The sequence below is a fragment of the Habropoda laboriosa genome, unplaced genomic scaffold, assembly GCF_001263275.1.
Source record: "Habropoda laboriosa isolate 0110345459 unplaced genomic scaffold, ASM126327v1 scaffold67, whole genome shotgun sequence".
In the NCBI taxonomy this organism is placed as follows: domain Eukaryota; kingdom Metazoa; phylum Arthropoda; class Insecta; order Hymenoptera; family Apidae; genus Habropoda; species Habropoda laboriosa.
This window is the reverse complement of record NW_017100242.1, coordinates 4,582,128-4,607,668: the sequence shown is the minus strand read 5'-3', so window position 1 is coordinate 4,607,668 and position 25,541 is coordinate 4,582,128. Positions and strand designations below refer to the sequence as shown.

General features: G+C 38.3%; 2 protein-coding genes across 2 annotated transcripts in view; one reads left to right on the top strand and one right to left on the bottom strand.

The window, feature by feature from the left end:
* LOC108572081 overlaps positions 1 to 25,541 on the bottom strand; it is a 69,056-nt gene that overhangs the window by 17,195 nt on the left and 26,320 nt on the right. Inside the window, exons 3-9 of the mRNA XM_017934269.1 lie at positions 22,675 to 23,308; positions 20,302 to 20,760; positions 18,003 to 18,311; positions 17,420 to 17,839; positions 16,761 to 17,117; positions 16,011 to 16,483; positions 10,816 to 10,943 (exon numbers count right to left, since the gene is read on the bottom strand). Coding sequence (XP_017789758.1) covers positions 10,816 to 10,943; positions 16,011 to 16,483; positions 16,761 to 17,117; positions 17,420 to 17,839; positions 18,003 to 18,311; positions 20,302 to 20,760; positions 22,675 to 23,308 — 2,780 coding nt within the window. The remainder of the gene's footprint in view (positions 1 to 10,815; positions 10,944 to 16,010; positions 16,484 to 16,760; positions 17,118 to 17,419; positions 17,840 to 18,002; positions 18,312 to 20,301; positions 20,761 to 22,674; positions 23,309 to 25,541) is intronic.
* Positions 5,622 to 8,882, top strand: LOC108572082 (mucin-5AC). The gene is made up of 3 exons (XM_017934270.1): positions 5,622 to 5,928; positions 6,766 to 7,228; positions 7,793 to 8,882. The coding sequence occupies exons 1-3, from the start codon at positions 5,622 to 5,624 to the stop codon at positions 8,880 to 8,882; spliced, it is 1,860 nt and encodes a 619-aa protein (XP_017789759.1).

Genomic DNA, 25,541 nt, shown 5'->3' with positions numbered 1-25,541 from the left:
ACCGCCCGTCTAATGCACACAAGAACGCGACGGCTGTGTATTGCTCTGCAGCTAAAGGCATTAATTGGGATTAAGTAAATCAAGACGCTAATTAGCTCGCGCCAAGAGCGCGCGCGCGTGCACGCGGCCTTTCAGCCGGCACACCACCGCCGCCCGCCGTCACCACCGTCACACCACCACCCCCACCTCCGCTCCGAAATGTTACCACCCCCTTGTTTCCGCTCTCTAACCAGTGTAACTAGCTGCCCGACACGAGATCACCGTTTCCCCGGCCATTTAATTTTCCTACCCATTTACTATAGCTACACACTACCCGCTGCTCTGCTGGCTCTGCTAGGGCTGCCACGATGACAAATTACCAATGTAACCGTGAAAACACACGTACCTGTGTGCACTCGTTTATATTTATGCGACGTTATTATCGAACTTTTACCTGTCACGCCGTATGTGACGATCACCGCTCCGTTCAAAAGATAGACAGACTTTTGTTTGCGTTTGTTGAATGATTAAGCCCTGAAAGGGCGCTGATCGGGACCGACGATTTCGCTCGATTCCCCTGCCTTTCGAACTGAACGTTTTTCTATGGCTTGGATTTTTAATCGAAATTACAAAATAACCGACAGCCCTTTTTTTCGCTCTTCTTTCAGTGAAGTGTAATTGCTGATGTTTTTTTTTTTTTTTTTTTACAGTCGCAAAGTGTAACGTGAAAATGATCATTTTCTGTGGAACTTTATAGCGGACAATGGAGGTGGCGTTTCTTCGGTGCGATAGATTTGGTTAGTGATTAACCCTTTAACCTAAAATAACGTGTCATGTGACAAAAATAGATATATTAGTAAAAAAAAAATTCATTGTAATCCCTAATTTTTGTTTTGATTTGTAAAACTAAGGATTCCTAAATATAATTAACCTGCAACAGATTAGCATTTGTTGCTTGGTACAGTATTAAAACATTAAATGGCTGACGCTTAGATGCATAGCCAGGAAAGAAATCATAGGTTAAGGGGTTAAAATGAACATCCTCGCGATCGATAAGTAAACAACGATTCGAAATCTGAACAGCAAACTCGGAGTAACCGAAAATTGTCGAAAACCCTACAAAGACAGAGATCCACGAATCCAATCAGAATCTTCTACACCGTTAGTTTCATTGCTTTACCAATTACATACTACCCTATTAAAATAAGAGTTTGCAAGGGTGGAGGAACCACCACACACACACCATATGGGTCGATGAAGCGCAAAGAAAGAATAAGTGAATTTCTGAACAGGTGACTATTTATTTCATTACAAGTGAGAGAACGTACCTACAAGGGCGGAAAGAGAGAGAGAGAGAGAGAGAGAGAGAGAGAGAGATAGAGGAGGAGGGAGGAAAAGTAAACGAGTGAACGAACACGTTCGGAAGAGAGAGAGAAAGAGAGGGAGAGATGAACTAGCGAAAGCGGTGAAGAGAACCAGCAGAAAGCCCGTACGGATCCTGGTAATATCGTGAAAAGTGTTTGCTTAGCTTGTCTCGACCGAGCTCGGAGCATTAAACCGCGAGAGCGTTCTTTCTCGTCTCCCCGGGATCCGGGGAGAGCGATACCAACCTCTCCGTTATGTACACTTCTGTTCCCGATTATACGTTGCGAGCCCGAAGGGCTATTTCCTTCCTTTCCACCACAGTGAATTTCGATTCTGCCAATTGAAGCGGCGATCAGTTTCCATGCACTTTGTCCTCGGGCCGGCGACAATTTAACTAACAGCTCGACGAAACGCGCGGCAGATATATACACAGGCAAGCTGTTTCTCATACTGCAGATCGATTGAGCAAGAGTTAACACTTTATTGACCGGGAAACCCCAGTTGGTGGGCTTTAGGTGAAATTACCGCGTTCGTTATTAACATCGAGAATCGAGCGAGAGGTTCTCCACGCTTCAGCGATACGCAGATTTGTACTCGAGTTGTTAATAACATAGGACTCGTATTTTTTGGACATGCGTATCGTCTATACAGGGTTTTCACGAAGTTACCAGCCAGTGTTTTTCTCGCTTATGGTAAGTATATGGAGAACGTATACAGAAAATGGTCGAGTTTCGATCGTTCTCTTTTTTCACATTATTTCGGTCAACTGAGAGACTGATACGAAAATTTAGGGGTATCTTTAAAAAAACACCGATCATTCCTAAACTTTACTTGCATTAGTATTGAATTTCTTGAAAAACAAAAATTGGTAGCAGAGAAATGATTGAACAGAGATATCAGGATTTAATCGAGTTTAAAGACTGTGATATGGTGAGGGATAAGTACGTTCGATAGAGAATGAGGATATAGATTCAATTCCAGGAATAATCGGCACTATTGTTACGAACGACGACGACAATGATACTAATAGGTATGCAAACGGTGATTATGGTAGTGGATAAAGAAGCCGGTATGGAAACGAACGGATAGGGGGACCCCCTGCCCGCGTCTGTTAACTCCGGTTTGAAGCTCCAGGTCTCCTGGGAAATGTGCGTAATCGCTATGTCCCTTTCTGAATTGGTGGCGACGCATTCTTGCTCGCAACCCTGTCTGATCCGCGCCACCGTGTTACGATGACCCACGATCAGACAATGATCCTCCCGCTCCCCACCGCCGTCCCTCCTCTCTCGCTGCCCTTACAAATGGAACTTCTTGTTTTTAATCTCCGAAATTAACTAAGACTGATAATTACTGAAACGGTGTATTGTGTAGGGTGCGAGATTTCCAAAGGTGCGTTTAAATGTTTTCGTGGAAATCGGAGAGATACTGAAACGTCGATAAGTGTCCTTGATAATTTGATTTGAAACGGAGGGAATTTCGGGAACGACATTTTTCTTCGGTAAAAAGTGCCAAGGAAGAAATCTTATTGGCAAATAAGTTGTCGGTCTGAACCTAGTTGGTCCCCTTTATAAGCTATAAAAATAAATGAAAATCTATGAACGAGAACTCTGTGTGATCTTATCAAAAAATGCTTCTTCGAACTATCGAAATCAATAATAGTAGTGTCTCTTGTACAGTATCCGTTAAAATTCCTCCGGAATCTGAAGTTTTCTCTAAGGGAGAAAAATCGAGCGGAGAAAAAACCAGTCTCTCCTAGTGATACGAAGATATACCATCCTTCCGTGTTATCGGGAAGAACGTGCGTACTTTCGTACACCCACAAGCTGTGTTCTCTCTCTCTCTCTCTCTTCGTACGAGAAAGAGACACGAATTCACTGGCACGCGAAATTTCTGTACAAGAACGAAAAAGAACGAGGGTGGAAAAAGAGAGAGAGAAGGAACGAGTAAGACAGCTCTCATTGATAGAAGGGTGGCCGAGGGTCGAAAAAGCGAAGAGAGCGAGCAAACGAGCGACCTGTACGTATACGGGCCACCAACCGGAATAAAGTGGAATTCAGCGTAACCTGAATTATAAACGATATTATGCAAACACCACGGAGAAAGAGTACTCGTACCGCGAGTTAATTTGATGAAAAACATCAGAGAGCAGACAGATGGATGAAATGAGAGGATGGAACAGAGGGGGAGGGAGGGAGACAGGCAAAAGACGCATCCTGAAAAGATCGTTTTCGAGGAGAGCATGGTGCCTCTCCATCTCGAGCATTTTCGGCTCTGAAGGTTCTCTAATCACCAACAACCGTGTGCTAAACCGTCCATCTTTCCTTTCTTTTCATTTCCCTCCCTTTACTCTTTCTTGTTTGCTCCTCTTGTCCCTGCTTCGTGCGCCACGAAATTTCGCGTATTTCGCTGATTTTTTTGGAACAGTAACACATTAGTGAAGAGCGAAGTACTTTAACAGTAGGGTGCTAAACATTTTTCGCTGAATCAAGTTTTCTGACCACTTGTAAACACGCTGCTTTAACCCTTTGCACGCCGAGAATCTTTGGACAGTATCGAGCGAAATAATTCGGCGCAATTTTGCAGTGAAACTTTCGAGAAGCAAAAATTTCCTTTTCGAAAGAAACAAAAAAATTAGAAGTGTTTGCGCAATTATCAAGCGAGCCACTATAGTGGCGCTTCGTCCCAAAAATTGACCTAGCGGGAAGCTACTATAGTGGCGAATAATAGCTGAAGGGTTAAAGCTTGGCCTAGTTGCGTGAGCCACCCTGTACATAACCGTATCATCGATAAAATCACTTTCAAACGTGCAAACAATATTCTCCAATCTACGAGATTTTTCAATCACTCAAGTATCTTTTTACAATATCAAGCTTCTTCTTTCACACCACCAGCATTTCTACTCGTGTAACTCGCAAATAGTCAAAATCACACACACTGCATCAACTATCGGCAATAACGGAAATGTAAAAAAAAAAAGAAGAAAGTATATTCGTAGAACTAATTGAATCGACAGCCTGATCATCGACTTCCTTTCATCCTTTTTGTCAGCGCGATACACCGTTCGCCTAGAGGGTAGGGGGGACCCACGTCGATCACTCCCCACGAAGAGGATGTAGCAGGAAGAGAAACAAAAGCTGACTCTTCTCGCGCGAGTCAAATCGCGCGGCCTGCGATAATTCTCTCCCGTTCTTCCTCGATACCTGTACAGCCACTTTCCTCCCCTTATTTTTTTCCTTTCGATGCATTTCGGTACCTATCTAGACCGATAAAGAAAAATGATAAAGCACCGAGAGAGATAGAGAGAGAGAGATACAAACGACGGAGGACGGAAGAAGAAAGAGACGACGTGATCGAGCAAGCAAGGGGAAGAACCGGAGGAGGTGGAGGTGGTAGAGGTGGTGGAAGAGGTGGAGTACAGGCAAGAGGAAAAGACGAAGAAAGAGGCTAGCTACAACTGTCGACACGGTAAATATATCAGGCGCACGAGCAGCCCTACCGTAATTGAGCTGGCACCGCCAATCTGCACTCGTTGGGGGCGGTTCTCCGGTGGTCAGAGGTTGGGGTACGCTGCACAGGGACTGGCTGATAGCGGCCGGTGTGGAGGAGGAAAGCCCAAGGGCGGTAGAACTGAGTCGAAAAAGCAGGCGAATCTACAAGCGATCACAGTGGTGGTGCAACGCCACCGAGGCCGACTCCCGGCGTTCAAATCACGGGAAATCGCGACGCACGCTGGTTACCCCTTCGACGCGGCTCTATTTTCCTGTTTATATCCGTAGTACGAGTCCTCGAGTAGTCGCGCGCTGGAAACACACTCTCGCGTCCGTCTCTCCCGCGGTTTTCGTTTGCGCACACGTTCGAGGGGTAGGAGGAGGAAATAATTCGACGAACTGACAGAAATTGAAAGGGAACGTGGGGTGGTAGTTTGATCGTCGGAAAAATTATATTCGAGACACCGAGGGCTAATGGGAGACGGAGAGACGGAGGCGTAACAGAGATTCTTGTGGATTCTTCGAGAATGGAGATATGTGATTGATCGATCACATAGTGTGACAGTCTTTTTTAATTGAAATGTTCGAATAAAAACAAAACATCTTGTGATTAATACGACGTCTTATCTTATGTGAATTACGGTCGTCTTAATTGTTTCTATCAAGAGACAATGATAGTTAAATGACGATGCGTGGATGTTTATGAGAAAATTAAGAAAAAAGATAAGTCGTTGGTACCCAGTTATCTACTACGATAGTGACCAATCTCGTTGCTACCCAGTTGGTATGATGTATAGTTTATACAGAGCTTGGTTCGGCGACAGCATCACAGCTGACAATTATTCGCGACTTCAAGAAACTTTATCACCGCCTGATACGGTGGTCAGAGTCGGGAACGAGGGTGAACATCAGTTTGTCGCGCACAAAGGTATCCTGGCTGCCCACAGTGGCTATCTGAAAGCTCTGTTAACGAGCGCGGCAACGACACCTAGCTCCACTGTTAACTTGCCAGCAACGGCTATCGCGGTCACCACAACCAACCTTTCGGGACAATCAACAAGGCAGCCGGTCACGTCTGTCTCGGTCTCGTCCATTGGTAAATATTCACTTCGCTCGTTTACGAGTGTTGGAAATGAGTTTCAGCAAGTTTCTTCCTAACGACGCTTTCGGTATTATCAGTGGATAGAGAAGCGTGACCTTTTTTAGTATACAAGTTAAGAAATTACAAATTTTTAAACGAATCAAAAATACGCGATAAACTTCGTCTCTTCGTTCTTTTTTTATTAATTTCAATGTGGTAGACGATTCTGTTTTGATTTCGCAATATTGGCAAAGAATTTTTTCTTAATCTTTCTTTCCTAATTCATTGTTTCGAAACAAAGTATGGAAAAATATACGGTTCGAAGAAAGTGTCAATCACTGAAATTTCCTTTCCTTTCAATTTTTTAATATTATTAGTTGCAAACTCGTCTAATTTTGTTTCTTAGCTCCTTCCTTTTGCTTAATCCTTAACTGCAGCGTGCACCCAGAAAAAACCACCAATATTGATGAATTTCTCACTGAGGTATATTAAACAACATCAAATTGTGCAACAGATTTTATCGATTTAGTAACAACACGACACAGATAAATATTAAATGTCAAGGTTAACGTCAGTCGCAGCTGTACTCTTTAACCCTTTCGCTGCGGCAGATTTTAGCGCGCAACGCTGCAACCAAGATTCTCAAAAGTTCTTATTCTCTCCGCATTATTTTAAAATCCGCAAAAAAATTAAATTAAAAGTGTAAGCAAAAGGGTTAAGCAACTGTTACATTACAACCTCGTTCTATTCAATCATCTACACCAATAAAGACGATTAACAGTAACGACGATGATACCGATACTGGTTTTAGTGTTCGCGATGGTGTTGATAATGAAACCGCAATTTTTTCAGGTGGAGAAGCGTTCGCGCCTCTTCTAAACTACATGTACACCGGTCGATTGGAGGTGACACTGGACAACGTGTACAGCGTGCTATTGGCCACACATTTGTTACACATGCCGGGTGCTCTGGAACAATGTAGAGCCGCGTTACTAAGGCTAAGAGCGCCACCGCCGCTACCAACGCCGATCCCTGTGCCGGCGTCGACTTTAACTTCAACCTCGATGTCCACGTCGACGCCAGGCGCCGGAAACATACTCAGACCGATACCAAACAGACTGATGATTGACCCGAGCATGTGTTGGCCACCGACCACGCCGCTTTATCCACCGACCGCGCCGCCAACCGCGTCCATCGGTATACCGCATTTACATCAACTGCAACCGTCGGTCCTGATGCAATCGACAGTTCCACTCAACGTTTCTGTCGTCCAGACCTCCAACGTCCAGGAAACCCAGTGCTCGGCGGTTTATAGGTTTGCACGTTTACAACTGCTTTACGGTACAATGTCGAGGAAATTACACGGGGGGTGTTGGTGTTGATTTTTGGTGGAAAATGTGCGCGAGATCTGTCGACATTTTTCAGAGAAATGTAGGCGAAAAATGTTTCGGACTCTGTAGGAAATTACGTTCAAACTTTAAGCGAGTAGATAGACAGTTGTAATTTACGATACGATGATTCAGGTGTTTTGAACACAGAAAGTACTACTTTGTTCAATCTGTAGGAGGTGTATGGTCAACACTTGGAGATACATTCGAAGCATTTTATACTTGAAGTTAAACGAAAGTTAATAGAGATCGAATGAAAATGAAGTTCAACGATGCAGCTGAAAGACGACTAATGTAGATAATTGGTTGCTCGGAAAATAGGAACTTTGAAAATCCTAAGTCACTTTTCATTCTAACTTCTTTAAATTAATATTCGTAACGCCAATTCCCCATTTATGCTACTGATTCTCAATAACGAGACGAAATATTAAAAGTGCATTACTGTCCCCTAATTAACGACTAAAATAAACGTTCAAAATTGTTCACAACAGCGAAGTCTCGTCGCCAAAGTCCTCGCTCTTCCAAATGGACCGGAACCGAGGCCTAAGAGTGGACACCAGACCGAAGTCTCCAGAAAACGTGTCCTCGAGCTCGCTACCACTGGTCGCAGCAGCCGCAGCAGCATTCAGTGCTTTCACGTCAAACACAGCCACCTCAACCAGAACATCGTCACCGTGTCAATCGATTTCACCTACGCCCTCGTCGACTTCTCAGTCCCCGATACCAACGTGTCAGGGCAAGAAACCAACCGATCATCAGCAACAAACCAAAGACGATCAACGCGACTACAAGCACACCAACAACAATCAACCGACACAAAATCGATCTTCGCCACTGACACCTGTGGAAGATTTAACGACGATGCCTCGTAATCGCGAGAGAAACATCGAGACAGCGTCCATCGCGGAGAACGACGATCGAGGGAGATCCTCTAAACGAAGAGGACGCGGCTCGAACACCGGAAACGACGGTTCTTCGAGTGTCTTATCGGTCGTGTACGACGTCGCCTGTTGCGACGGTCCAGTGAAGTTTCACCGAGTATTAAACGAGAATTATCTGTCGTCGGCAGCCTCTTGCGGACCGAGTTCCATACCGCAATCGCGTCTGCAGAGACCGCCGTGCTTCGAGTCGGAGAACGCGTCGTCGGAGAACGACGAAAACGGAGGACCAGGACCTGTAAGAACTCCTTGCGACTCGATCGAGGCTGGAATGGACGCGGCGAACAGCAGCGGAAGTTACACGTGTGGCTACTGCAGACACACCTTCAAATCTCAGTACTGTTACCGAAAACACACGAAAAGACACCTGCTACCGACCAGAGTGAACGATTCGATAGGAAACAGACAGAGGCAAGACATCGCTGCACGGAACAAACGAGAGGTTCGATTGTTGGACCTGAACGTTCAGTATTATCCGTGCAAGATCTGCGGATGCAAGTTTCCCAGCTACTATTTCGTGCACAAGCATAGAAAATTGTGCCACGCGAACGCGGAAGAGAGAACGCAGTCCGACGAGGCAAACAGCACCGCTATGGAGGATCAGGATTCGACTACGTCGACGACCAACAACGAGAGACAATGAGGATGAGGATTTTTCTTGTGTTTTATAGAGGTACGACGAGTGTTTCGTTGATACGTTTGTCGTTACCCTAACGTAGAATGTAAGAGTGCATAAATGGTAATAAAATACGCGATTAAAACGAAGAGTGAGATTATGTTCTTTGTAGCTATACTTTACGCGAAACGTAATTTTCTGTTGATGTACACTACCGGCCAAAAGTTTCGAATCACTTCCCACTTTTCATCAATATTAAATCTGCTGCTAATTTTTTACAGATCTCAAGTTTATCTCAATTCTACTTTTATCAATTTATCTCATATCAATTGATTCCAACGATCAAAAATTCTCAAAGTCGCTGACTTTTTTCTGGAAATTTTTGTGTTAATTGCAATGCTCGGTGATTCCAAACTTTTTGCCGGTAATGTATATCGAGTAATATGGTTGTACGAATTGTAGTTGTACATTGTTTATTATAGAGGAGAGAAACTGACCGTGTTCACGTTGTGTTTCAGTATTTTTCAAAGTCGAAGAGACTATAACAGGAGCAATTACTGGACGACGACACGCGTTTCAAGTTAATCGAGATATTTACTGCTACAAAACACACACGATTGGGGAACATGTTGCTGAATTATCGAGACTGATTACGAGAACGAGAAGAAGGATTAGCAGCGTTGAAGTATCGGTAATTAAGTCGACGGATTATCTCGAAATCGAGATGCTACGATATTACTGTGAAATCGAAGTAATTCGAATTCAAGTATGAAAATTAAAAAGGACAGTGTTTCTTATCACACTTGCGGAAAGAAATTGTCGACATCTGAAAATTGTTGTAGCGAGAATCGTGTTGATAATGGATAAACTAGAATTATAGACTGAAATTTGCGTTGTTATGTGGTATTATCGCGAAAATTATTTCGATGAAGTATTTTGCGTTGAAGAAAACAGCCGTATCGAAAGTAAATACAATGTATCATAATAAATAGATTGAATTACTGTGATTATATTACCCGAATTATATTTTCATGATTTAACATAATTGCTCCACGTTAAATTCAGAAGTTTCTTCTTAAATTTTTCCTATACCACAATTTATGTTGGACTTTCCTGCATCAGAATCGTATTTTCAGAATTTATTCGAGGTGTAGCGATCGAAAAGTTACAGAATTAAAACTGTGTCGAAAATTGAGAAAGAAAAACATTTCCGACATTTTCTGCTTTCCAAGTTTAATCAAGGATCCAAAAATCAGCAGAGGCTGTTCGACATATTTACGCCGTTTATGGGCAAGATTCTACTGCGAAAGTAAGCACGGCTCGAAAATAATTGTCACGTTCCAGAAACGGAAATTTTCAATTTTAAACTTCGACGAGGATCGTCTGAATGATTTAACGAGTTACACTCAGTCAGAAATTAATATGTTTTACCGCAATTCCCAATTTATATTAGACTGTCAAAGGGTTAAAATGTATCATAATAATTGAAAAGCGTAAAACAATATGCTTTTTCACATTTCTAATCACAAACAGACGTAACTTAAAGCACGAAGAGATGCAAATTCTTTTCACCGCATTTCGTATCATTTTACACGACTGTGAAGGGGTTGAACTTGTTCCATTCGATGCGATTTTAAACTTCGATGTTTCCCCCGCGAGAACATGAGAATATAATTAAAAGAATACTGCTTTATATTCAAAACCAGAGTGAAAACTCGCCGAATATTTGAAAATCTCTTAGGAAAATTCAAATCTGTGAGAATATTGGAAGGAAAGTACCGATAAATACGGTTCACTTTGCGAATTTACGTTACAGTAATCCGCCATACTAAACAGCTTGGAAAGGGGGAAAATACACACGCGAATAATTGGGACAAATGAGATCACAGATATTGCTAAAATATTTGAGGATATCGTTAACAAAGTAAAGCTGGTGATATATTTGTCGAACGAAACTTACCAATGGTGTCCATGGATTGGGCCTCCTCGTCGCTGGTTTCCATAGGTGTAGCGTGATTATCTTTTTTCTTTTCCTTTATCCTGCTCGTGGCTGCCACGCCGCCACCACCGGCACTGTTATTTGCCTCCCTGCAACCCAGTTTCTTTTTGTTAGAATCTTTGAAATTTGACTGTATCACCGTGGCGTTCGTTGCATTCACGTTCATCGTCGATGTTGTCGACGAAAACGTGTTCTTCCCGTCCATTCTATAACAATGGACAAGAAGGGAAATTCCTGTTAGTTCTTCTTTTCTTCTTTCTCTTTCCTCATTTTTCTTTTTTTTTTATTTTTATAGCAAAGCAAAAACGATTGTGAATTTAATCAATGCAAATTGATCGAGTTTATTGTTGAATTTTTGAAAGTGATAGTTCGATACTATTAGTAAAAAAAGTGAGTTGCTTCAAGTTTACTGTTGGTCTTTTTACCATGAAATTGAATTTTTGTGTAAGAAGTGACAATAGTTAGTATTTAGTTTGTAATCATTTGTGCGAATGCGGAATTTCAAGTGGAACATTTGGCTCACGTTTCCTGGTATGTTCGTTATTATTTCGAAAAATACGACATTCGTCAGGAACATAGAGAAGTCAGATGTGAAAATTACAAGATATTCGAGAACACAAAGTCAACCAATTTCTTAATCAATTTTCAATGTTTTTTGCTCCTATTTATATTTGAATAAAAATTTCTTAAACATTAAACATCCTTACAATTTACATTTCTTAACGGTTTATTCTCTTTTCTCTACTATTACTCTGCTAACAATTTACACTACAGTTTACTCTCTCTCTCTCTCTCTCTTCTCAAAAATTCATTTTCCTATACTCTCTCGATACTTTCCATGCACCTGTTATTCCAAAAACCGATTTCAAATAAAAATCACTCAGTCTCCAGTTATAATTTAATGTACGTTCTTTTTCATATCGTTAAAAAAAAAAACGAATGCTTTCCCACAAGAAAAACGAAACGGGTAAAATAAATAAATTCATACAAATAACCCGACTACAGTTGCAACGGAATGAAATAATACTCTGTACGTATCGCTTCTAAATGAATGCGGATAGTCAGCACTCCGGTCTTCGTGCGGTTCGAAATCAGATTTTCAACGATCGACTCAATTTCGATGATGAATGTCTACGTAAACATAATCCACTAACCAGTAACCATTGATTAGCATTACAATCTGCTAATAACTGCCCTACCTTCCCACTCTATCCTTCGTTTTACCCCCACCCCTTCTGTTTCCCCCTCCACCCATCCCACCGCACATCACTCCCCCCTCCCTTCGACGTTTCAATGCTTTTCTCCCTCTCTTCGTTTCTTTCGTGAATCTCCCGAACGATTGTCAGAATTATCATTATCGTACCGTCCATTAATATTATTAAATCAACGTACAGCGATAAAAATGTCGTTAGGAAAAAAGTGAACGGATTGAAGCCGATAATTGAAAGAGAAAAGTGGATTGAAATTTGGGGGCGGGGATTACTTCTGCGCGTATGGATATCGTTGTGATTATTAAATTAGTTATTTAATCTTTCGTAAGATGAAAGTTGTTCTTCGATCGAACAGCGTGCTTTTACATCGTCGGTTGCAATCTTCCGAGATAATTTTATGCTACAGAGTTTTCTTTTGGGTTGAAGATTCAGAAGTTTCTTTAAAATTGCTTTTTGCTTTAGATTTTTTTAAAGATTGATTCGTGTATTCTCCACTTGTATGTATGTTACACGTTATTCTTCTTTCTTTTTTTTTTTGTGCAGAGCACTTTGATGTACACCTACTTCTTCGAAATGTACTATCCTGTGCTATAGTAGTAGCTTTATTATTGTATTAGAAACAATTATTTAAAGACCTACTGTTGAAAGTATTTAAAGTTTAGGAAATGCGTTCTTCGGAAGTTTAGGAAATTTGAAATTTTTTAAGTTTAGAAAATATATTTATGCTTAAACTACCCGGCGGGTCCCAGGCTTCTTGTGTTCAGAACACATCGGTACTTGTGGAAATGAGAAAATCAAATAACAACATATTGAAGTTAATTTGTTTACAAAGGAAAAATCTCTTCAAGCTAATTTTTCTCGAGATTTCAAGAATATCAGTGTGTCTTTTCGGCTACTATGGTGTATTTCTTATTTATATATATTTACTTAGAATAAAAAGGCAAATTCGACAACCTTAACAACGTATCATTTAATCTCGAGATATTTTCGTCTGAAAGTGCATAATTGAAGTTTAATAATTCAGTTTCCTCCATTTTACTCTCGACGATACTAATCAGAGTAAATAGCATAAGATTGTGCTAATATTTGAAGAATTGATATGTGTCCAGTAATTACACACAAGAAACAAATTTTGTTACCTTCAGATCAAACTGTCTCGAGATTAAATGATAGAGAAGGGCATGTTGATAAAGTTGCAAAATTTGTTTTTCTTTTTTTTATTCTTTATAAAAATATAGAAAAACAGCAATTGAAAAAACATCGATGACCTTTAAAACTCTGAAAGAAAAAATTAACTTGACGAGACTTATTTTTCATAATCTTGTTCACCACTTCGAATTGTTTAACTTTGCCCTAAACAGAGATACAGTAATGCCCGGTTAGTGGCCGCTCGGAACTCCGAACATGTCGAGGATCCGCGACATCTACGCTCCTCCTCATCGACAATCACACAAATGCTAATGACCCACCGAATTAAGAAACACCAAAGTTTTATGCTTTTTACTTTATAATTATGAGAGTGTTTTAACCGAATTATTTGAAATCCGTGCGATGAAAATGATACCAAACATGATTATCATAACCAATTTGGTTATATGAAAATAACCAAAAAGTTAAATTTTCTGATCAACTCTTTGAAATAATTTACTATTTATACGTATAATTTTGATACGAACTTCCAATATACGCTCATTTAGTTCTAAAAATTATTAAGACTATTAAACGATGTTTGGCTACTGTTATGGTTACTAGGAAACCTTCTTTTGCTTACAATTCACAGATAACTATAATATTAACTTTTTGCTATACATGAGATAATTTATTAAAGCAATAAACAATTTTATAAGTAGAAAACTACACATAACACATACATTTTGAAAACAACTAACATACATTCTGTGTACCGCTTGAAAAATAAAATAGCCTATGTGAAAACAGATAATTATAAAATAATTTAGACTGCTGTAAATTACTAATAATATTCCCCCCCCAAAAAATAGAAAGGATGCATAATGCAGATGAGAGAAGAAACTTATTTGTGTAACCACATATGAATTTTTTATACATTCAATTCACTGTTAAGATATTTCTGTAGGAAATCATGGTAATGCTTAAAAATATGACTGTGATTTTTGTTACATTAACACATTCACTACCAAGTTAATTTCCACAAATAATTTGAATGAAACTTGTGTTAAATATCAGGATATGTAATCAGAATAGAAATATAACCGGTTAACTTTTTGACCACTATGAATTTCTATTTCAATGTTTGTAATCGAAATACAATTGGGAACGTTCGTTAATTTCGATGAGAGATTCCGTGTATAATTTTACGGACAAAATATTGGTTGTTGAATAGTAACCCAAACACACCTGTTGGTTATTTCGCTTTCTGTTCATACAAAATAATCTATGGTAAATACTAAAGGTTTTGCCAAATAAACATGATAAAAATGCCCCCCTAAAACCAAATTGATCTTGTGACATATCAATCCAAAAGCTTCTGAAAAAAAAAATCCTTCGATTAATGCCACTTTTTTAATCCAAGTTATTCAGCTAACTAGTTTAAATTTTTACAGTTTTAGTATCCTGTAAAGATTATTAGTTTGTAATTTTTTCAGATTTTTCAGAATGATATGCAACAGTTTAAAAAATTAAAGGAACATCGGCATTTTTGAACATTTTGAATTTTTTAAAATTTGATTTTCCATAATTTTTCCGTGATAAAACAAAAGAAATCGATTTTAAACTGTCAGTCGTGTTTCAGTCTGTAACTACCCTAAGCGTTTCCTTCGAGAGGCCTGTCGATTCACACGTCACAGATTCAATTTGATCTTGGAGCATTTTTACCATACTTATTCGGCTTATACTCTTTGATGTGTTAATAAGAATAAGAATTGAAAATTTATAAATTAAAATATTTACATTATCAGTGTTCCTTTTCTTATTACGTTCATATAATGCTTCCCTGCATATTTTGCATAAAATTAATAAAACACGATTTTCTTAAAGGTTCCTTTTATGTTCTTTCGTTTACTCTTACTTGAACACCAGAAATCAAAGATTGAAAAATCGAAAATCTGACTTATACAACTTATGTATAATTTATATCAAAATTAATTATCGATTTATTTTATAAACTCTTGATAAATGATCAAATAATTTGAAGATGATAAAATTTACATTGTGTTATTATGTCATTTATTTTTGCATTAGGTCACTTCTGTGAATAAACTGCCTTTCTGCTCTACTCTTTAATAATTCATACATGTAACAGCTTTTATAGCCCACCCCGGGTACCTAATCAACTTTCATAGTGTGTCAGTCAGATGAAATAGGAGTACTGTCTCCGTAGATCTGTATCTCGAAAAAATATGAGCACTAAAACACGACCAAAACTATTATTATTATATATTATAATTCGACTAGGTCTTATCAACAATTATGGTTAGAGTTTTATGATACAAGTTAATTACCAGACTTATACAAAAGCGTAATCACGGAAAAAATTAAATAAATCAAAAGCAATTAATTAATATTTACTTCTAAAATGAAAGGTAATACTTACAACGAAATAAAACCAAAGCAAAGAATTATTTTTAATTAAAATGGCAATAGGGGACGTATGAAAGTATACTATCGTTGAAATAATGTACGAAAAGAAAAAGGAAATAGGGTATTTACTTTTTCACTGAAATGAAGATACTGTTCAAACTCGCATCTTGTCGTTCAATGAACCGTTCTTACTTACCAACAGAGTAGCGTATTTTTATAAATTATTAAGAATTCAACTAATAAAATTCCAACCAATAAAATATACTATTTTTTGTATTGCACACTACCATAAGAGTATGTATAGTATACATAGTCTAACAATGAATGAAATAGTTACTGCGTATTTAATTAAAGATAGTTATAAAAATAAAGTAGCATTTTACGTACATTACTTTCACGTCTTTTCCTGATACTGTTTCGGAACTTAACTGCGGCTCTTCCTTCACTTCCACTTTGATAAGATGCGGTTCCTTTAACTCCATTTTATTTTCTTTATTTTCTTTACTGGTTTCTCTATTATCCTTCGTATTTGTTGTCATCGATGACGTCGTGATAGACGATGTCGTGGTACTCAGCACAGATGACGTAGCTGTCGTTGATGCTATTACGGAGTCTGTCGTTAAACATATACTCGACGTTGATGAACTTAAAGGAGTCGTCAAAGTGGTCACTATTGTTGTCGCAACAGCCGTCGATATACTCGACGTAGTCGTGGTTGTCGTCGTCGTCGTGGTTGATGTCGCCGCGGAATTATTCTGAGGATTCTCTTGTGTTTTCTGCTGTTGCTCACGTTGCAACCTTGTCGTAACACCCGTAGTTAAAATGTCTAGAGTTCCAATACTCGAACTGGTATTATTTACCTAAAAAAATGTTCCCAATATTATTAGTTTCCATATGAATGAATAGTTTTCCTTTACTTTTATAATAAGACAATAGAATGTACGAGCAATTCAAAGTAAAAGTTAAATAATAAATTCCTTACTTTTAGTTTCTTAAATATTGTAACATAGATATCACGGTTACAAAAGAATAAACAATCGAAACATACCAAAATAAGAAAAATTCGACTTCTTTATATTTACAAGTATAAATGCCCTTAAATGTAAATTAAGAAGGCGTATCTGTGAATGAACTTACTTTATTATTAGGATTATTCCGAGAGCTACGTGTTCGTTGCCGCGACTTTCGCAAGAGCTGCTTATAATTTTCTGCTTTTTTAGTGAGGTAGTAATGATGCACACAATCTGGAACGGACTTATGTTCTAAAGATTGAGCTATCGTTCCAAAGTTTTTAGGATGTTGTAAATATTTTTCTTTAAATAATTCATGCTCCACAGAACTCCATACGTTGATTAATTTTCGTTCACTGTGAAGAGCTTCTAATTCTTCTGGCTGAAGAAGACCATTTCGATTTTGAAATGCAATTCGTCTCTGTTTTGTATCCAATAACAAAGGAGGTATTACTGCGTACGAACGCATTTTTTTATCTTCCATCTGCAAAAGTAATTTTGAAAATGAGCATTACGTTATATTCAATTTTTCGAACGAAATATGTAATCTTTGAATTGCTTGCATTTAAATGACTATTTTTATGCAACACCATAGAGCTTCTTTAAAATTACTGTTATGCATACTATAACATTAACTTTATAACAATGCTAGTTTCTTTTTTTTCTTTTCTAATCTCTATAATAATCCCTATGAACTTCCCCTTTGCCCGCCCCTTTTCAATCCATTACGTAATTAATTTTGTAATATTACAAAACGTCGATGTTATCGCTAGAACATAATAATACCTCTTGCTCTTGAAGGCCGTCCATAATTTCTTCTAGATCAGCTTCACTCTTGATACGAGCACCGACTCTATTAAAACGCTCCTTGTCTTCCCTTTGTTTTCGCAACTCTGGAAATACTTTCTCGAAGAATTCGCGATTCTTCGCTTCTTTCGACTTCCTTTTCTGCGTTGCTTCCAATCGGTCTACTTTACGATGCCACTCCTGCACCAAAATAGCATACGTTTGTGACTGTAGTCGATGAAGAGATGCGCGTTCAGCATGTTCCCGTCGAAGCCTCGCTATAAGCCTTGTTCTCATACACGTTTGATGGTTTGTTCGATTCTCTTGGTACACACTTGTATCTGATGGCTGATTGTACAAAGGTAGTTCCACTTTTGCACCCAGCCTCTCTAGGAGTCTATGAGCTTCTTCTGCCTTTCTCTGTAATTAAAATTAAATTACAGTCAAACAATAAAAAACTTGACATTTATTTGATAAGTACAATGTAAGTTACTTATAAATTTCGTTGTTAAAGGTATATATATTATTACAGATAGTTTTCTATGCAAAGAATTTTTATTAATAATAACGAAGAAGACCGTACCCTATTTTCAGCATAAATTTTTTGTGCCAGAGACTGATGCTTTGGTTGCTGGGATTGTTCTTCAACCTGTCGTTTAAGACCACTGGCTTCCAGAGGTTTGTTAGCCGTTTCTTCTAATTCTTTTAATTTTTTCCGAAGCTTATTTATCTGAGACTCCCTTTTTGCAATCTCCCTGTCGACCTTGGCGATTTGTTGTAGAAGATCGTCCTTAGTACTTCTAAACTGCGCATCTTCTTGTGTATTCGGTTCCGGAAGCGTAGGTGAAATTGCTTCTGTTTGCGGCGTATACACTCCTGTAGTTGACTGCTTCTAGCAAAAATTTTTCATATAATACCCCATCAAATTAATACTATTGTGATTATGAATAATGGAACAACACTTTATCTTTTCAATACCAACACACAAGCACTCGTATACACATTGAAACATATATTATATTCACTTTAAATACAAACAGAATTATTTCTTAAATGTTTCAAAATATAAAAACTATCTGCGTAAAAATTGATTCATGTAAACAAGCAGCATATATTAAATTTTTTTTTTTGTAACCATACTTTTAAGAAGCTTTTTCCTGAGTAATGGTAACAAATATGAAATGTATCTTCTTTATGTGTATGTGTGTGTGTGTGTGCGTATTATATACATACACACAATTTTTAGTCCTAAGTTTATTTAATCAAATAACAATCCATTGTTATGTATCTATTGTTCTCCCATATGCTAATTCAAAAGAATCAAGTCTAAAATTATCTATTATGTGTAAAGGTACTTGATACTTTTTGCTTGATTGCTTAAAACTCATTTCATATCGAGTTTGTGATTTTAATATAATAGCAATAAAATTTAAACTCACTGATTACCAAGGTGATCTCCTATTTATAAATGTTCCCCAAGGAAAATTCAATATTTATTGTAACTTTTATCAATTCTATCATAAAAAGATGTTTTATTTTTACATTGCAAATGTTTTAAAATATAGAATTTTTAATGCCATAGTACTAAAAAATATAAATTTTTCGCAGAAAAAGTCATAGGACACCTATTAAAATGTCATAAAAACCTAAAAAAAACTGATTGGAATCATTAAAATATGTAAAGGAAAGCGGTCTTTTATCATTTTTTATACAATTCGCTATGTGTACAATAACAAACGTGTGCAAGAATTTATTCAAAAGTTTACCAAAATCATTAACAATAATTAGAGTTTCTTTTCATCTACATATCTTCCGTATGCCTTAATTACCGCTTCTACTAATTTCGGCATTCTAGCATTTAGTTTTTTTATAATTTCTCCATTAATATTTTTTCATTTTTCTTGTAGAACGTTTCACAGCTGTGCTTGAGACATTAGGTATTTTTTTTCGACTTTTCGGTCTAATTCATTCTATAGTTTCCCGATAGGATTAAGATCGGGCAATTAGGGTGGCCATTCCATTACTTTTATCTCTGTTATGTTTTATATACCATTGTCATCGAGGTTGACTTCATTCCGTTGTTTATTTATTTCTGCTGCTATTTCAGAAATAGTTTCTCTCCTGTTGCGTTTACTTAATGCCTGAAGCAATCGATCCCCAGCTATTGCTAATTTTCTTGACCTCCCTGATCGTTTTCTAAATTCATAACTATCGTGGACGTATAGAATAGCGTTCTCCTGAGTGAGAATAACCACAGTGACTATTTCAGAAAGTTTTGCCAAACTTAATTCTTTTCCGTTCCTATTCATCGTGCACTCAGTAATATTCAAACCTAACTGATATCAACTGAAACTTTGAACCAATCTACACCCTAATTTAAACGTCTATAATACTATGCTATGCTTCTAAATGTTTATACAAGCCAAATAGAGATAAAATATACATACAGCTATCGTAGTTTGAGAGAATAAAGACAAAAATTCAATCTGTAATCATAACAGAACGTGTTCCTAACATCTCAAATACGTTTATCATTGTTTAAACCATTTAAACAACTAAACATTTTATTTCCTTGTACTTAACTAACGTTGAACATAAATCCATAAATATACGCAGCAGGAAAGCTTCATAATTTAAATAATTTACATTATATAACATGTGTATATTTAAAATTTGTCAAAACAGGTAGGTGTCCTATGACTTTCAAGCGGGAGTGTATATAGATACAGCTCTATACGTTTAATACTCGTAAATATCAATAATAGGACCTACTGTTACAATATTTTTTCTCAAAGTTCTCTTTTACACAATCTGCGGGGATGTCAAGGTCTTTCACATTCATCTTGAAGCATCCGATACACGCATGTACCTAATGTACCCACCCTAGTGTCTATCCTAAGTGGCTGTTGCAACTGTACCACATGCTCCTGTTTAATGCACGGGTCAGCGGGCGACAAACTCTGACAGCGAGATTGTGACTGGGATTGCAATTGAACCTGAGTCGGTTGACTGAGGCGTATCTTCTTAAAGGGCGGCGCCTCCTGCAGGTTGGCCATGTCAACGGCCGTACGGCTGCAATACTGTTCCGGCTGGACGGGCATCAGGCCTATTCGTGAATTTCTTGCACTGGACACGTGCTGATAGTCGGACGCTGTTGGTGAAGGTGTCGGCGTCACCGAAGCAGGTGGCAAAAGAGATATCCTCGGTCTATCCCCTCTTCCACCGGTCATGCCACTACCTATACCGCTATTCGCGGCATATTCGGCTGTAACTACACCAACACCGACTCCTATCTGTGACAGAGGACTGCTGCTCACGCTGATGGCGATCCTCTCATTCACCTGAAAAATACTGTCGGTTAAAAAACTGTCCCTTCTTTGAACATTCTATTTTTGTTTTTGCCTGTATCTATATCTCCTACTTCTTTCTCATATCCTTCTCCCCGTTGCCCCACCGCGTGTCTTCAATTTCTTTCTTTCTTTTTTTTCTTCACGCGTTTTATTCAATTTATCTTCCCTAACCTTCTCGGTGCAAACCTATTTCAAGAAAATCGATGACCCGATTCAAGGGAGCAGACGGTAGACTATGGATATACCTACAACGCCGTTATACGTTCTTTGCACTCGTATTATGACTAAACTTCGCTTTTAGTCGCTCCATCTCTCTCCCGCTTACGTACTACTCATTCTACTTACAACGCACCTTACGATCGTAATCTTGCATCCTAGCAAATAACACGTATGACTTCACGCTAATACCGTTTATCTAACTCTCTAAACACACATCAACTATTGTCCAATATTAAGAAAGAGACCGACGAGGGGAATAGTTGATAAATATACACTTAAATTGTAAACAACAAGCCACCTTTTTCATGTTTTCTTTTTTTTTCTCAAATAAGTCACAGTACAATGAGAAGTAAACAGTGAAATATATGTACTGCAAAGTTTTGGACAATGACTTTGTATGTACATTACTATATGTACTTTTTATTATGTAATATCGTAATTGTCGGAATTGTTTTAAAGTGAAAAATAATTTTTTAATATAACAACTTATAATTTCACTCATTCAAAATCACAGTTTACATCAAGTGAACAATTTATCGCGTAACATTTGGAATGTCGATGTTACGATATGTAAAATTTGATATTCGAATGGAATTTAATATGGTTAAAATTTAAGAAAGAAAAAAAATCAATAAAAACGTTAAATACAATCGCTTCGGGGCATTTGTTTCGATATCGCGGTAACTAATTCAAAACAGCGAAAAAACCGCTAAGAAAGATAGGTTACATCGTTAGACAGAAGGGAAAAGAAAGAAGGTTAATGGTAGGTGAAAGTCAAGGGCAGAACGGAGGCAATATATACCAGTATTTCATTTAACGCGTTGCAAACATTCGATCCACCACAAAAGATTATTATAGAATATATAGGGTGTTCACTTGAACCGTTTCAGGCGTTTACGGTAATGTAATAAAAAAAAGTTATTAACAAAAACATTTATCTGCGTAGAGTGGACAACATAGAACGATAAGAAACGTTTCGAAGATACCTGTTTTCATAAGGAAACCAAGGTCACCTTAAGTTTTTTTAAATGGAACCATTTGATGATTTTTTCTATCATATTGTGCGAGCCATTAAGGACGAATAGAACCGGTATACGGTGTAACAAAATATTAAATTCAGTGTACTTTTATCTGAAGTCTGAACAATAAAAAACGTAAACATTGAACGTTCCTTGGAAACAATTTTCATTTCATCGTCACACTTTAATCTTCATTGGTCCAATGTTTAGTATACTGTTCAAAAGTAAACTAAGCCGAAAACTGGCTTTACTATGAAAAAGAAAAAGTATTTTTGAAATTTTTGTTATCGTTCTCTGTTGTCCACTCAAAACAAATATTTGTTAATAACTTTTTCATGAAATTGTCGTAAACGATTGAAAAATCGTGCGGACCGTTAAAGTGGACACCCTGTATGCCCTGCACTGTTTGTAAACAATGGCCGTACATATATAGTATGTACCTCAGTGCGCGTTTCGATCTACAATACGGCCTCTTACATCATCCGCCAAAACTACCAAAATCCGTCGGTAATTTTCTTGCGAAAGAAATCCAATGCAACGCGGAGAAGAGAGAGAGAGAGAGAGAGAGAGAGAGAGAGAGAGAGAGAGAGAGAGAGAGAGAGAGATATGGTAATTTATAATGGGAATTAGCTGAAACTGTAAATGATTCGAAGAGGAAAATACCTACATTCGTGTTGGCGCTGCGATATGCATCTCTCGCGGCATAAGCAGTTCCTGAGAGTGATGGTGGTGGCGTTTGACTAACTGTAGACGGATTCGCAGGTGCGGCCGCAGGTGCTGGAACTGGTACGGGAGTCGATGCTGACGAGGCCGAGGTGACCATCGTCGCTACAGCCGGCACCGACGCCGACGTCGGCGTCGATGGATACGGGTGGATGTACCGCAGACCACCGGCCATGGACACAGCAACGTAACCTCCTGGTGCACCAGGCACTGCACCGGCGTTCCCGCCACTGTTATTCCCCGCACCACCACTATTACCGGTACCGCTGCTGTTCCCACTTCCCGCTGCTGGTATGTTTCCTACGGCACCGCCACCAGTTCCAGCCCCGATGACTCCGGTTCCGCTGTTCGCGCCACCGGTGTTGTTCACACCACCGCCGCCGCCGCCACTGCCACCACCTCCGCCGCTGATTGAAGGACCCCCGGCACTTCCACTTCCGGCCGTTCCCGCTGCTGCTGCCGCAGCCACCACCGCAGAAGATGCAGCTGCTCCACCCTGCACGTACGTCACTCCAGCTCCTATCGTTCTTGGAGACACAGGACTGCTGCTCTTGATGTTTGCGTAACTCTGCGCTGGCCTGCAAACATTCAGAACGTACGTTACGCGTCTTACCTAAAACCGACGGAAAGATTAACGTGCTTGTTCGAGGAGAGTCAAATGACATCGTTTTCTTATGAATTAAACGGTTACGATGAGTCGCGTTGCACGAATAAGTTTTTTGTAGAATGTTTAAGTAGTCGATTAGGATTAGACTCGAGCTTCGATTGTGAAGGTTGGAGATTGTGGAGGACGCGCGACGTCTGAAATGTGACAATTTTAAGTTATGGTTGATTACTGTTTCAGGTAAATTAAGATGAAGTTGTAGCAGACAATAATACGAAAATAAACATGTGCGTGTTGTTTAGTAAAACGATGAGTGGTTACATCTTGATTACACATAATAATGTACAACGTTACAACTGTATTTGAACAATATTTAATAAAATCCTATACAAATAGAAATAAATAATATATTGTAAAGGAAATGAAATGAAAGACTATATACGAAAATTTCTTATATTAGTCAAAATTTTGAAATTGTAAATATTTTCATGTTATATTTCAAGCGTGGTTGTATATCTTTTATATACATATATTTATATATTGACGTTATGACCCTACAATGATAACGATTCTTTCAGATTATATTTCTTGATGTATCATCCATTACTGTAATGCATGATACAGATGTAGTATCCTTATTCAATATACGGAATATTGCTAAACAACTAAAAATGTAAAATGAAACAATGGAAATAAGTGAAATAGTATTTCGTTAATACTCCTTTATTTTCAAAATGTAGCTTATAAATAATTGTACTGATAATGTCGAAGTACCTAATAGTTCTTAAAAGACAATACGTTTTTACGTAATCGTATTTCCCAATCAGATACATGAACAGATCATTATGTATAAAGATAATCAAACATAAATGGTAGAAAAGCAACCTAAATTTGTTCTGTGAGTACATTAATATTTGTACATACATACGTACTACATGTATATGTTGAAGATTAACGTAATGTAACCAAGAGGTAATAGATTATCCTTTAACACTTTCGCTGCCACCAGAAAATCGTGAGGGACGTGCCGTGTGCCACCAATTCGTAACTATCAGCCGGACACGTGATTTTCACGAAGATTTTCGTGGCGGTATCCGTCGATCACACAGAGACGGTGTATCGACTTTTAATGTCGCTGCGGTGCCCGATCGACACTGTCAGCACACTGTCAACAATGGCACACGGGGCAAGTCATTCTGTGTCGACAATGCTTCGACGGCGGCAGCGAACGTGTTACAAAAAGTGTGTGCTCAGTCTGGAAGAGAGGAATAAAAAAACAACTCTGATGCACCGAATTAGATTAACGTAAAGAAATAGAGTGAGAGAAATAAATGCATATGTAAAATGACGGATGATAGTAAGAATATGCTTCGCGTAAAATCTACCATTGGCTCTACATATGTATGGCAGAGTAGCAGATACACGACCTTTCAGCGGCAGTTTGTCACATGTGGCAAAATACGCCACGCATGCGTCGTAGAGTATAACGATATGCGGTGTCGCAGTATTCCACAGATCATGGTTCCGCGTGCCGGTGCATCGGTGCCTATTCTGTGTAGAATGCCTGCGCATGCGTTGAACATCACAAAGGGTGAATGTGCCTGTCTGCTTTCGTAAGGCGACGTTGCTGTCGCGACGTTGCCAGATTGTCAATACATTCGAGGTTCGCCGAGCGTTTCTGGCATTATTTGGTTGTAGATTATGGTTAAGGATTAATCGGCACTAGCCAATTCGATCTTACATTTACCGAAATTTTCTACCAAAATTATCTTAAATTTTTGATACCCTATTCGATACAAATGATTTTGTACTCGATCTTTTTTCAAGAACAAAGAATATCGTAATATGTATTTCTGAAATGTATGCACATGTTACGGACAGACTGCAATACCAAATAAAATTACGTGAAATACGAATGTTCGATACGAAAATTATGAACTTAAATTGCTTTCTAAATCAATATTTACAAATGGATATTAAATTTTTATGCATGTTAGGAAAAATCTATTATATTATATATAAATTACTGTGAAAATCAATATATTTCATTCAATTACAGTGTACAGTAGTATTCAGGGCAAAAAATATTCTAGACTACTGTGGAACATACACTGAGACATACACTTTGAAATCATTTGTTATTGGAGATAAGACTACTCTATAAAATCTTTAGTTTCATGTATTGGCATTAAAAAACTGTCATAAAC